The sequence below is a fragment of the Grammomys surdaster genome, unplaced genomic scaffold (assembly GCF_004785775.1).
Source record: "Grammomys surdaster isolate TR1022 unplaced genomic scaffold, NIH_TR_1.0 125951, whole genome shotgun sequence".
NCBI classification, from domain to species: domain Eukaryota; kingdom Metazoa; phylum Chordata; class Mammalia; order Rodentia; family Muridae; genus Grammomys; species Grammomys surdaster.
In genome coordinates this window covers 4,257,212-4,271,493 of record NW_021620772.1, presented here as the reverse complement: position 1 = coordinate 4,271,493, position 14,282 = coordinate 4,257,212, and the positions used below count along the sequence as shown (strand labels likewise).

Genomic DNA, 14,282 nt, shown 5'->3' with positions numbered 1-14,282 from the left:
ATGTCTAGAATGTGAATTTGTTTTCTCTCTCTCTCTTTCTCCCTCTTTCTCTCTCTCTCTCTGTCTCCCATTCTTGCTTTCTTTTGTGATCGATTTAGCAAAAGATTAGAAAGCTGATCTTATTGTCACAAGGTAAGCTCAGCCTTCCCAAGTGCAGTGTGGAGAGGGCTGCCCCCCTCTGCCCCCCCTCAACCCAGAGTGCTGATTGTCTTGTGTGGAAAGGTGGGAAGCCTCTCCCGCCTTTCTTGTCCCGGAGGCACATACCTCTCACACGTCTCTAGGAAATGTTAGCTATACTTGCTGCCAATTGAAGTGACTTTTCATTATAAGTAGGAGGTCTCATGAACTTAATGCTGGCCATTTAGGTCATTTCTACTATCACAATTAACTTCTCTATGATGCCCGGCTTCCACTGCTGGAAAGTTTTATTTCCTGTTTCTATATCACTTTATTTTTTGGAGGGTAGCTTTCAATTTAGGGACTTGGCAAACATCTGAATGTTTGCAGGTGGAGAGAGGTATATGCCCAAGGGTGCTTTCAAAGTCAATGGGGGATGTAAATACAAAGGCAATGTTTTCAGATAAACAGTGACATGGGCTTTGCAAGTGAGGTCCCTGTAGATGTTCTGGGAATGAATCTCACCCTTTTAAACACAAGCAAAGCTTTTCTGTGAGGCTTTGCTTGTCAAAGTAGGGGTTCTATGTGTCAAATAAAGGGAATATATGTCATTGTGCTTGATTTCTTTTTTTAACTTACTGTGCGTTAATTTTATCCTTTTGAATTGTGTATGGGTGGAGGTAGGGGTTATCTAGTTTAGAAAATAATCTATAAGCTTATGTTTTAAATAATTAAACCTTGAAGTAGCATTATTTTATGAAGACAGTTCAATACTATAAAATGTAGTAACTTTTGAAAAAGTAAATGTATTTTGCTATTAGATTTGACTGGGATTCCAAACAGGTTTGAGAAAGCATCTCTTAACTATTTCAGATAATTTTCTAAGACTTTAAAAAAAAAAAACTTAAAACATGAAATATAGAAGAGTGAAATTTTTTAAAGTTATATCTAAATTATGTAGATCATTTATTTTTTGAAAATACTAATCTTTTTACACAGTATTTGCTGCACTAGAAACAGTTTATTTGCTTATTTTCCGATTTTAAGTACATTTAGACTATTCCATTTAGACAAGGAGAGAATTTCCATTCTTTTACCCTGTTTCATGTTTATTCTCCTGCACTTATTTAATGTAAAAGCTGTCTGCTACAAGGTCCTCTGTGGCTGACGCACATTGAGAAAAGAGTGCCAGGGTTTGCATTCATCCTGTGCTTGAAGAGCTTATTCATAAAAATTACGTTAATGGAAAAGTGCCCCCCTTTGCACCTCCCACCTGCACTCACTCCCAGATCCTGAGGATGGAGGGGAATGCTTGCTTTTCTAATGGTGTAATTAGGAATGAATGTGCTTATTTGGTGCTTAATGAAAGTTGAATCAATTTTAAAATGCTCTCCTTTTTCTCACCCCTCCCCACTCCCTGTGCACCTCCCCCCTTCCCTCTTGTCTTCCTAGACACAGTGCCAACATAAACCTGCATCGTAAACTGTTGACCAAAGAACTCGATGACATGGGCCTGGACTCATCGCAGCCCTCCCTTAGCAAGGACCTCCGGGATGAATTTTTGATGAAGATCTATGGTGCCCAGCATCCACTGGGGCTCGATGTCAGGGAAGATGCCTCCTCTCCCGCAGGGACGGAAGACTCCCACCTGAATGGGTATGGGAGAGGCATGGCAGAGGACTACATGGTCCTTGACCTGAGTACCACCTCCAGCCTCCAGTCCAGCAGCAGTATCCATTCCTCCAGAGAATCCGATGCAGGCAGCGACGAGGGGATTCTTCTTGATGACATCGATGGTGCAAGTGACAGTGGGGAATCTGCTCACAAGGCTGAGGCCCCCACCCTCCCCGGCAGCCTTGGGGCTGAAGTTTCAGGATCTCTTATGTTCAGCAGTTTGTCTGGGAGCAATGGTGGGATCATGTGCAACATTTGCCACAAAATGTACAGCAACAAGGGGACCCTGAGGGTCCACTACAAGACTGTGCATCTGCGAGAGATGCACAAGTGCAAAGTCCCTGGCTGTAACATGATGTTCTCCTCTGTGCGAAGCCGAAACAGGCACAGTCAGAACCCGAATCTCCACAAAAACATTCCCTTCACTTCAATAGATTAGTCCCAGAATGGACACTCCAAATGCCAGCTCTCACCAGATGGCCTACATGTTTGAACTGCCATAGCCAGTGTGTGCTTCCAGAGTGGGGCACATATGTGTGTGCACATATGTATGCCTCTGCGTCTACACTTGTGCACACACATATTTTTCTTTTCTTTAGATAAAAAAGATAAATACTAGGTGCTTTTGAATTTTTTTCTTTTTCCTTTATAGTTTTTGGGAGAGGGTGGATCTTTTACTTGGGGTGAAAGCAGAGTGCCCCTTTCAGCACACACATACACACACACACACACACACACAACACAACACACAAAGCGTGCAACAAACCCCAATTTTGATAGAATAATTCTTGGTCTTCTCCAAAGAGACATTTTGTTGTACCTACGACTGTTGCCTGCAAAATAAATAAATAAATAAATAAAAGGGAGCAAAGAGAAAAGAAACAAAAAAGGAACTTCTTATAGTTGTCTTTTGTGAACTTTAAGGTTTTGAGAGAATCTTTAATTAAAGCATGGCAGATTCACCTGTAAATATTTAGCCTTGAGAGGCCAATGATGTAAAACAATTGTATTGATGGTTGTTTAACTCTTCTTTAATTTTGGCAGTTACATCCAGCTGTTAGATATGCAGGAAATAAATAGTTTGCTGGCTAGTTCTATTCATTTTTGTTAGCATTAATGCACATTTTTCTTTAAAAAAAAAAAAAGAAAAAGCAGAACATGGTCTTGTTTTTACTACCTGTTAGATATAGTAGAGATGTGCTGGCATGCTTCACAGCACAGAGCTGGGTTTTAAAATGTCCTGTACTAGTACAGAAAGCCAGTCATGCACTTTGTTCAGACACTACAGGGGAGGTGGAATACCCATGCTTCCTTTTATCCGTAAACTATCGCCATACTTCAGGGAGTATCTTTCCTTTAAAAACAACCCACTTGTATGAAAATGATCTGGTCAGTAAAGGGTACAAACGCCAAACAAGTATTCGTGTTAACACAAAACTGCCAACCTTGCACACGTTTTCAGAAAAGAAAATACAATTAGTCACTCAACATAGCCACATGCCAACTTTTTGGCCACCAGAAAACCACTTACACACACACAGGCACACGCACACACACACGCACGGTGATTCTTTTGAGCGCCAAATGTTATTAGAATCAACATTGCGTCCTTCCTCTGTACACATTAAATCACAGAAAACAAAATACCGAGGTGTGAAAGAGCCAAGGCGTTTCCTTTGTAGAGGCAGGGTTATCATCAGGACACAGTAGCCCAGATTACTCACTAAAGGAACAAAGCTGCGTACAGTTACAGTAAGAGACTTAACACTCATTTCCCAGGCCTAGCTAGCCCTTATCCTTTGAAAAGAAAGTCTGAGCTGGGTTGGTCTGTTGTTTGTTTGTCGCAAATTCTGCAGTAGCGCTGCAAGTCAGGCCTGCTTAATAGACAAAATCAAAGTTTCCCAGCGGCTCTTCTTAGAAGCTCTGAATACAGGTGCTGAACTTGAACTGAGCAGCACTGGGCAGCACTCTTCTCCAGGCGGCAGAAGGAGAGAGGAAGACAGGGGCTCCCTGTGTAGTGTTTTGTGTTTCCCCACACGAATTTGTCAGAGAGAAATGAAAGCAAGCCCGAAACCAAGCAATCGAGAGTGAGAACAAGGGAGGGAGACTTCTCCGAACCTTTCTGTTTTGTTTTTGTTTCTGATGTTTACACATGTTGCCTGAGCTGGTTAACCACATCGGCAGCCTCGGCTACCACAGCATACCGACTAAATGAGGATATTTACTCAACTTCGTATGTAGCCAGAACTGCTGGGGTGTGCTTGTGGACTGTTTTTTTTTTTAATTGTCTTTTTTTTTTCCTTTGGGGGTGGGGGGCAGTGGGGGTGAACGCTAGTGTTTTGTCAACCTACATAATAGAAAGAGAATGTATTTCTTTTCTTCATTTCATGGCCTCAAACATTTCTCCCATCAGTGTAAAACTTAGAAATGCCCTTTGTTTTAACAATTTCTCATATCATTGCCATTTTTCATGTTTTGTAAATTTTTTTCTGTGTTCACATTAGCATTCACTTCCGTTACATTTGCCAAAGGAAGCTGTCGATATGTTTCTGTTATTATTCCTGTGCGACTTATTGTACCTCACAGTATTTATTTGTTTTTTCCAAAATTAAGGATCATTCATTGGGGGTTCCGGATTTTTTTATTTTTTTATTTTTTAGACTTCCTGAGCAGTAGACTATTAGAGATAAGCTAAGTGTTCTGAAAGCTGTATCTTTGTCTCCTTCTGAAGATGCCGTGGGCTCTGCTTGCTTCTTCATTCATTCCACCTTGAGGAAAGTCCAAAAGCATTTTCAGGACAGAAGAAACTTATCCACACAATGTCTGTTAAATGCCAAATGTTTACGATAAAAGCTGAGGAATTAGTGGTAACTGTTTCTGTCTCCTTGTCCCTTTGATTTTCCCAAACCTTAGTTGCTTTGCTTTGTTGTCATGTTAAACTGAACAAACATGTGTCCCTTCGTTTTATAACTTAGAAGACTCTGTACAATATGTTTGTGAAAGATTGAACTAGAATAATGAACATTTGTTTGCAAACATTTGGCCCTCTTAGCGTTCTCTCTGTATTGCGCTCTTCCTTTGTTAACCAAGTGCTGGATTCAAAGAGGATTGAAACACATTGTTAAAATCTCAGCAGAAATTATGGAAACTGTTTTGGAGTGTGTGTAGACTAAACTACACCTTGTTTTCTGAACATTTAATAAGCATCTGTGTTTGGACAACTTTCAAGTGTTACATTCTTAGAGATGTGAGAATTCATCTCTACAAAACTCAGTGTTTAGTCTGTTTAAGTGAATGGCAAGTAAAATGTCAAATGGTCATCCTGAGTGAGTCACCTAGCTATCAGAAAGTCACATCAGCCTTCAACCAGGCTCAGGAGAAGCATTGGTCACTTGCCACACACCTGGCTAATGTCTGTAGCCAGCTCAAAAAGGTACAGGAGTAATAAGATTGAAGAAGTTGTTCTTGCTAGGAACTGTGAGTGTGTGCCTGTGTCACGGAAACGGCGCTAGAAGCTGGGCAGCTGGCACTTTCTCAGTGTGCCCTTATTAACCATTTCTTTTGTGCTTCACATTCCCAGTTGTTCGGTGGCCTTTTCACAACCACGTGTTCCAATATAAAGCCTATTTGCTTAAAAGGAACGGGGAGGTTGATGGATGTAGGAGATGAGAAGTTCAATTGTGAGATGTACAGTTGTACTCCCAAAGTATGGCTTGTTCTTGGGTATGCCTGAGTGCAGTGTGTTCACTCACTAGTGTTTCTCCTGGACGGAAGATCCAGGGCTTCCATGCAGGTGATGGGATGGAGAGGCCAGCTAAGCTATTCTCTGCCCATTCTGACCCCCTTTTTGTTCATAAGAGTTTCCTGTCCCTAGACAGTTTCTAGCTACATCCATCCTTTTCTAGCTGGCAATACGAACTTAAGTCTTCATCCAAGTAGCTTTCTCCCATTTGATTGGTTTTTGCCCAAGTTTTATTATGAATACAGAATTAGGCGACATTAGTTAGATATGTTTTCCAGTATACTGTTTTGATCACTTTAAACTATGTTTTTGTAAATATTAGAAAGGTTGTGTCCATTTTGGGGATATCTGCATGCTGTGAAGGGGAAGGAAGAGATAAGTAATCTGGCTTTGAAAATGTGGAGAAAGAGCCCTACACTCTTCTTCTGCTTGTAATTTTATTGAAGTAAACCAGCTCCGTGTAGCTCATCCCCAGTCTTAGTTCAACTGCCCTAGTCAGTCTGATCCTCCTTAAGGTTTAAATATTTTCCTTCTGATCCTCCTTAAGGTTTAAATATTTTCCTTCTCAACATAACTAGCTTCTTTCTAGGAAATCAGTGTCATTGACCTAGTGGTGTGACTCCTTTGGACATGACTTTCTAGTAAGAGGAAGGAGACATCTAACCAGTTACAACCAGTTAGTGAACACATTGTTTGGAAAGAAAGGATCTGAATCTATGAAGAAAGGGCTGGCTGAGAAGCATGCCCCTGTTGAACGGGAGAAATCATGCATGCCATGAAATAAAATGGTGTCTTTCTCCTCTCTGTCTGTGTACTCCATAGATACATGCCAGGCACATAGATGAGAACGAGGGAGGGCCCTTGGTAGTTCAAACACAGACAAGCTAATAATCAGACTGAGATGGACACCAAATACCTGAGCAACCCTTGATCACAGCTAGTCTGCCGGCATTGTGTTAAGTTGAATGACAGTAAATAGAATCCACCTGCCCTAAGATGTGTAGCATCTGCTGTTGTAAAAGAACAAGATGCCCAGGAGAGAGATGGGCTTCCATTTGTGACCACACCTTGTTCTTCAGAGCTTTTTAAAATAATGGCAAATTTAATTACTCTACCTTTCTCCAAACTAGAAATATTTAAATTAGTGGATCTTCTCTGTCTTTTCCAGTCTTTGTATTTTAGCAGGAGAGATCTAACTGAATAAAGAGGCCAAGAAAAGGCAAAACAAACAAGCAAACAAAACACTGGAGAGGCTGCAGTTCTTGTAGAAGAGACAGAACTGGCTCTGGTTCTGGTTTGAGTGTAGCAGCAAATGAAAGCAGCTAATGCATTACAAGTGTCTGTTCAGGAGAAAAAGCTAAGTCAGCTCTGCCTTGTAGTGGGTGCCAATGCATCCACCAGTGTCCTACAGAGTCCCCCGTGACCAGGTGAGTCACTGCATGCACCATGGGAGGACTTAAAAATATCTTAAGAAGTTCCTATGGGGCAGGATAGCCATAGAAGGCAGGTAGGAGTTCGGCAGTTGTTCTTTTTCAGTGAGAAGTAATGGCCAGGGTTCCCTTGGGACCACAAAGACAGAGGAGTCACCTAGGTTAAAAGTCCAGTGAGCAAACCCACACTTCAGTGGTGATGAGAGATGGAGAAGATGCAAGTGCCCTCTCTCTTTGTGCTGCAGCATCCTATAAAGTTGTGATCACAAAACCCTGTGGCTGATGATCTTGCGATCAAAATGGAAGCTGAGTCACAGAGGTAACTGGTTTCATATTTCTCTGAGAATTTTAACATTCTTGTTCCTGACCCTCTTAAAATATATCTCATATGTCCTGGGCTCATGTCCACCCTTCCTGTCGTTGCAGAGGGCTTACCATAGTGATGTTCTGTAGCTCCCACCCCTTCCTAGAGTTGCAGAGGGCTCACTATATATTCTGTAGCTCCCACTTTTACAGCCGGCAAGGAGATCCTGTTCTATACTCCTGCCCACATTCAGCCTCCTCCCTGTTCACTTAACCTCGGTCTTCCCACAATTTTCACAAAATTATTTTTACAGCCCTTCTGGAATAATTGGATGACATAATCTCTTTTGGGCATTTATTTTTTTAAAATTCCAAATGCCTGATAACAGGACTCAAAATGTCAGGCACTTTTACAAGGACACCAAACTGAATGCTATTGTTCATTATATATATATATCGCATATATAAGTATGATATATGTATATCATATATTTACATATATATGATATACATATATATGATATATATATGATATACATATATACATAGCATACATTTGAAACAGCACACTATAGTTATCATAAGACTATCTTTATTCTTCTCCAAAGTGTTCTTGTAAATTCATTTGACCTTTCCTGCAGGGGGAAAAAAAAAACCATACAGGGTTCAGGACAAGGCTCAGTTTGTAACAAATAGCGGACCATTACAAAGAGGAAAGAAAAAGCCAGGGCTGAGCAGCAAGAAGCTTTGGTTCAATTTCACCTCATATCTTTCTAATAACGTACTTGTCACTTTATTACCTTCCAGTAATGTGAACGCTGCTGACAAGACTGTCACACTAACAGCAGACAACACCCTCCCTGCTTCAGCCCCAGTTCTCCTGGCTACTTATTGCCCTGGCCCTGAAGGGACACAAACTAATAGTGTGCTTTCCAGTTCAGCACTTGACCATCAAATATAAAAGGATGCGTAATTGCCTGTTTATCCCTGGTGAAGGGGAAATCGAGTAGAGGGCCAGGCTTTCCCACCAGCTGCCTGCTGTACACAATCATTCACAATCAGCCTGCCTCCTCCATCTCTCCTGCCTCTTTCTGTTATCCCTTCTCTCCCCTACCTCCCCGTTTCTTTCCTCTGAACACATATGCACAACTACTGTGTGTGTAGGAAACTGGAGGCTGCTTCCATGTGCTCTGCCCAGCTATTAAGTGGACAGATGATGTCTTACATAAAGGGGCAGTAGAGAGAGTTACTGTCTGACTGTTCTCTGTTACTTTGAAGTACTAATTCAATCCCATGTTCATCCATTTGGGGAGTGTTGGGTGTGGTCGTGCAATTGAAGAAAATTTCCATGCACAAATAGGAGACGGTTGCCCGTATTCTGTGAGGAAAGGATTAAAATACTTTTCTTCCTGGTCAGAAAGTTGTGTGTGTGTGTGTGTGTGTGTGTGTGTGTAACAAACTGCTTATGAATGGTGACTGAAAAACACTGTTTAGGGAATCTTTAGCATTAAACCCTTTGCTAAATGTACACATGTAGCTTTCAATAACGGACTCCAAATCCATATTGAACAAGATGGATGAACCTTTGTTTGCCAAACTGAGCTGACAATCAGAAGAAAATAAGACTATTCTTTGAACTGTTGCCATTAAAACAGTGAAGATCTTACATTTGAAAGGCAAATTCTCCATTTTAGGAATCTGGAAGAGGTACAAGGATAGTGTGAGCTTTACAAAATCAGAGAGCAGAGGCTGCAGGGAAGGACAGTAAAAATGTTGCATCTCAGAATACCTGGACCCACATAATATTTCATGTTGGCTATTTCTGAGTTAGAGAACAACTTAGAAGGTGGTTCAACAGTGGCTACTTTAGGTTAAATGAAATGAGGGCTGTATTTGCACCCCTTCTGCTTGGCTGAGGGATATCCTGCTTCCTCCCAACTCCAATGGCAGACCCTGCTATGAGCAGTCATCTTCCAAATAAGGTTTTAGTCAACTGAGAGTGACATATGGAGGTGTGTCTATGTTGTAAACTTGCAAGAAAAGGAAGACAGATTTTGGGACAAGTAGCATCAGGTCTATGTTAACACCTTGTGCTAAGTCACTTCATGAAACAGTCTGAGGACTGAAGAGAAAAGCACTTTGAAAAAGAACTTCGGGTGTGAGTAAAGAGAAGTGTGTTGACTTTTGTTTTTAATTTCTCTCATGTGTATTTATAATAAGCAGTTACCAAACATCCTAATAAAGGTGTAATTAAAAACTTAGTTGCTAAAATTGCACAAATTCTGCAAGCTAATACTAGCTTTGTCCCCTGGACTCTGAGTAATGGGGATACGCAGGACATTTTATAGTCAAAATGCTTCCTTTAGCTAAGAATTGTTGAAGGGAAGAACGAACAGAAAATGGTATTTTAACAGAAACGGAGAGAAGTAGATAGTATAAAAGTATATTTCTTCAAGATAGAGTCTAAGTGCTATACCAAGATTTTATAAGGCTTCCTGTTGCCAAATGTGACGCTGACTAAAGACACCTCTAAGATGGCAAAGGCATCAATTATTGACTGGCTCGGCCCACTTCTGTTGTGGAATCCAAGGGTAGAGAGGATGCTCTAGGGAGACCACTTGGGTGGGAGAGAGCGCTCTACTCTGCTGGCTCTGGAAAAATTTTCAAGAAGGTAAAAACTGCAGCCCCTGTGCTGTTCTCCCATCCACCCTGCGCAGTGAGCTGACCTGGCACTGTCTTTGTGGCACTAACTTTGCTGCCACCTCTTTGCTAGGAGACAAAGCATCCCCCTGCCCATTCCTGAATCAGCACTGTGGCTTGTGTAAGCCCTGATTCACAAGGCACAACACTCCTGAACTCCTGGCTCATGTGCTGAGTTAATAGGTTCACTTGAGATGTATAAACCAAGACTGACTGTTTATTCCTCTAAATTTATACTCTGCTTGGAGCATTTCTGCATGTCTTTGTACAGAGTCCTTCATTTTTCTCATTGCCTGTCTTGTTCTCCTCTGCTTCTTGCCTACCCTCACTCTAGCCCTTTGCCCTCTTAATGTTGCCCACTCCCCTCCAAAAAAACAAATAAATCTTTTCTAGGGCAAGTGGGTAGAACACTCCCTCCCTTGGCTTGGTTTTGATCACATTGGACATGGTGTGTGTTCTACCCTGCCCAGGTTTACATAACATGAATTAAGCAAATGAGATGTTCTAGTAGTATGTATTAACAAGATAGGACTAGGATTCCTTGTATACAGTACACTCACTTTCCTGTGCAAACTTTGGTTCTCCTGTCTCAAGAGGAAACTTCCCTCATCTCACCACTGCCAGTCTCAAGTGTAGTAGGAGAGCTCAGTGGGGGTTGGGGGTTGGGGGAGGGGTGAGAGAGATAGAGAAACTGGGCAAGACTTGGGTCTGTGGGCTGTGGCAAGGTCCCTCACTTGGCCAAGAGAATATGGAATCTCCCCCAACCCCTGCTTAAACCCTCTGGCGCATCTCTAAGAACAAAAGCATTAAACTCCACTTTTATATTCCATACCGAATGGATATGGAGATATCCTTTATCCATGGATGAAGGAAATGGAAATGTCTTGAGGGAAGTTAACCAGATATGTCCCTTTCTCACTAGACTTTAGGGGTTTGGTCTTCTTTGTTTCGATTCTCATTTGCATCAAGGTCTCTTCCACCAAGCCTGTGGTAGAACCAAAATCTGTATCAGGAAAGGCAACTGCACCAAGAGATGGGACAGCTTGCATCCCCGACCTAATAATTGTGACGTCGGTAGCTTCATGAATACTGTATGTATTTTAATCGAAGGTTTTGTTTTTGTTTCACTTTGTGGTTTGTTTCTATTAGTAGTCTAAGGTAATTGAAATTGTTTATTTACTATTTCCTTCGTTGTATTTTCTGTACTATAACTGTCTACAGTATGTCTTTTGCATAAAATGCATAAGGGTTTGGGGATGTAAATGGAATTTTATTCATATTTTGTCCAAATACCTCTTGTAATTTGTATCAAAATTCTTGTACAATTTTTATATTAAAGATTTATCAGTCACTGAAAGCTTCTGGCCTTTTGACTTGAAGAAACCTCAGTGAGCCCGAGTAATCTTTCAGGGCTCTACCTGTAGAGCCCAGTGCCTTCACCCTCTTTCTTGTTGCCCTAGGCTCCTGTGAGGACTGGCTCATGGTATTATCAGCAGACTTCTCAGGAGGCCAACTCAATTCCTGTTCAGATTCTAAAGCTGGAGTGGACCCACAAAGACCTAAGCCAGTCCCAACAGAGCCAAGCAGACACTACCCCAAGATTTCCTTAGCAAAGCTTGCTATTTGGGGTACCTCTTCTCTGTCTTTTCAGGGAGGCTTCCCCCAAATGCAATTCTCCCCTGACGCCCCAACATGTATACCACAGGTGTGATGACTATACATGTCTCATGCTAAATGCTTGCCAGCCATTCAGTTTATATTCTTTTGCTAGGTTTTTTTTTTCTTCTGTAGATTGTGCTTGTTAGAATCTAGAAATAAAATGATCAGAAGGAAAGATGTTGTTTTCTGTGACATTTCCTTCTCTGATGTGGGACAAAAGGAAGCAAAGTGAAGTTCCTTTTGTCTCCTCAGAGTTTAATCTTGCCCTAGTGCTTAAGCCAATCATGATATTTAAAGCCTACTGGAGACCACGACCATCTCCCCTCCAACTTGGCGTTCTCTGCTTTCTATACCCAGAGCCAGATTGCTTACTTACCCTGTTTCCTCTGGCCTATATATGTGAGACCATAGCCCATATACTCTAGAGCAACCCACTGGCCCACATCTCTGGGCAGGCTGCTTAAGGGCAGTCCCAGTAGCTGCCCAGCTGCAGACATGCCTGACCAGTGGCCCCTCCCATGGCATTAAGAGTGCCAGCCGCCAAACTTTGGTGAGGCTTCTCCCTTTGGTTTCCAAGCACTCAGAGATGTATTTGGGGTAAAGGCAAAGAAACGAAAGGTTCAGTGATTTTGTGGAAAGCAATCACCTCTGAGACGTGTGGTTATGAATGTCCCTGATGTGTTAATGCATTCCCACAGGGAATCCAGGCATAATTATGATCTCTTCATCTGTCATAACACGTCTGTAATTGGCAAGAATTCTCCCTCACACAGCTCCTTCTCTTTAAGAAAAGAAAAGCCATTTTAAATGCTATTAAACGATGAGATACTTTCTGGTTAGTGAAAAGGCACCCAGGAAGATGGTGCTGGCACAAAGCTTATCAAAACAGCCTGGGGTGTGGTCAGGCACTCTCCTGAGCTACGGTGAGCCTTGCTCCCTGCTGGTTTGCTCTGTGTTCATTGATAATGGGGCAGCAGATTAAGTGCTGCTAATTTAATAAATGCTGAGGATGAAGCTGAGCTATCAGTGGGGACAAGAAAGGACCGCAGTGACCAGGCTTTGGGAGGGGCTGCTGAGAATATCGAATTGCCTGAAGTGATACTCGGGGAACGCTATCGATCCTCAGCAAGGCACAGTTATTTTTAGTCACCTGAGTCGTGGACACCCAATCATTACCCATATTCATCAGAGATGTATAATGAACAGAGGTATTGATTAGGAGGGGTGCTGAAGAGATTTCCCAACAGTGCTAGTTCACATTGATAGGTCTCCAATGGGAATAAAGGCTACACGGCCCAGAAACATAACTTATGGTGTTCTAGGACCTTCCATTGATTTTATGTGTGGGGGAGGGCAGAGGCGGGGGGTCAGCCTTGCCCACAGTGCTACTTACTGCCTTGACCTTCGTCTGAAGGCTTCCTTGGGAAGAGAGGAGGTAAAAAGCACAGCTCCACAAGTATGCGAGCCTGCCCTAAGTTCTCCAGGGCTGCCCAGGCTCACTTTTCCACCTTACTTTTTCTCATTGGCAAAAACATGCTCAAAGCTGGGCCAGGCAGAGCTCAAAGCCATCAGGCATATGAAGCTTTCCCGCCCCCAAAGACCAGCATATGGCCCACGGAAATGATCAGGTTAGGCTAATTGCACCACGTTGGCATGGTAGGAACATACTGATCCTGGCTTTAGCATGCTGACCCCAAACCTGGCAATGCAACATCCTCAACTCAGTGCAACTTCTCAAGCATTTTGCTGAGCTGCTGTTTGCAAATGCCATTTGGTTGGAGGTCTGGCATGTGCTCTGAACTCCCACTGCTCTGTCTCAGCCTACAGGGGGGTACACAGTACATGGAACTAGTGGTGACCTAACACAACCTCAGAAGCTATGTGCTGCCTAAGTGGCATGCTCCTTAAGATGCAAATAGAAATCATTCAACCCCGGGGAGACAAAAGAATATGTGTTTATGACGAGGACAGCTATAAAAACAAACAAACAAACAAACAAACAAAGACAAATCTCAAAGGCATGGTCAGAAACCAGAAATTCAGTCATCCGCTGGTCATCCCCACAGACAGATGAGTGGCATAGCACCTCTATGCTACCTCAGCAGCCACCCAGGCAAGGGGCACACTTTTCTTTCCCCAGTCTCCCCTCGCTGGGGCCAGGTTTGGTGGGGTATTTTTTTGTCACAGTGTTCTCACCCACCTGTCCTGGTCTCTTACCTTGGCCAGCAGCCATCCATCTGCGGGACTGTCATATGTGCGTGCCCACGGCCATTCTTCGGCTCTCCCTTGCATGATGCTCACTTCAATTCTTGTTTGCTTCATTGACACCATCTTTCTTTCTTTCATATAAAATATTCAATAAATTTTGATTCTTCTCCAGGGTTATCCTGCACTCTGATTTTTTTCCAAATGCAAGACAAAACAAAAAGAAAGAAAGAAAAGCCATTATATATGTCTTTGATAATTTAAAATCCAGAGTTCTCTCTGTTGTGTCACAACTTCATGTTTTTAGAAGGCTTCAAAAAAAATGATTATAAGCATTTGAATGTAGTGGTTCTCAGGTTTGGGGACATGTGCTGTCTTTAAATCATTAGGCCACTTCCAGGTTTTAAGAGAGATTCATTTTGCAAATGTAAGTGCCATTAACAACCCAAAGC

General features: G+C 42.3%; 1 protein-coding gene across 2 annotated transcripts in view; it reads left to right on the top strand.

The window, feature by feature from the left end:
• Nucleotides 1–2,918, top strand: part of Bnc2 (basonuclin 2) — a 334,323-nt gene extending 331,405 nt beyond the window's left edge. The window contains exon 7 of one of the 2 annotated variants that reach the window (XM_028753637.1): nt 1,570–2,918. In XM_028753637.1, the coding sequence (XP_028609470.1) occupies nt 1,570–2,230 (661 nt within the window). In that variant the 3' untranslated portion in view covers nt 2,231–2,918. The remainder of the gene's footprint in view (nt 1–1,569) is intronic. The other variant, XM_028753638.1, reaches the window with a different exon arrangement.
• Nucleotides 2,919–14,282: the final 11,364 nt, after the last annotated feature.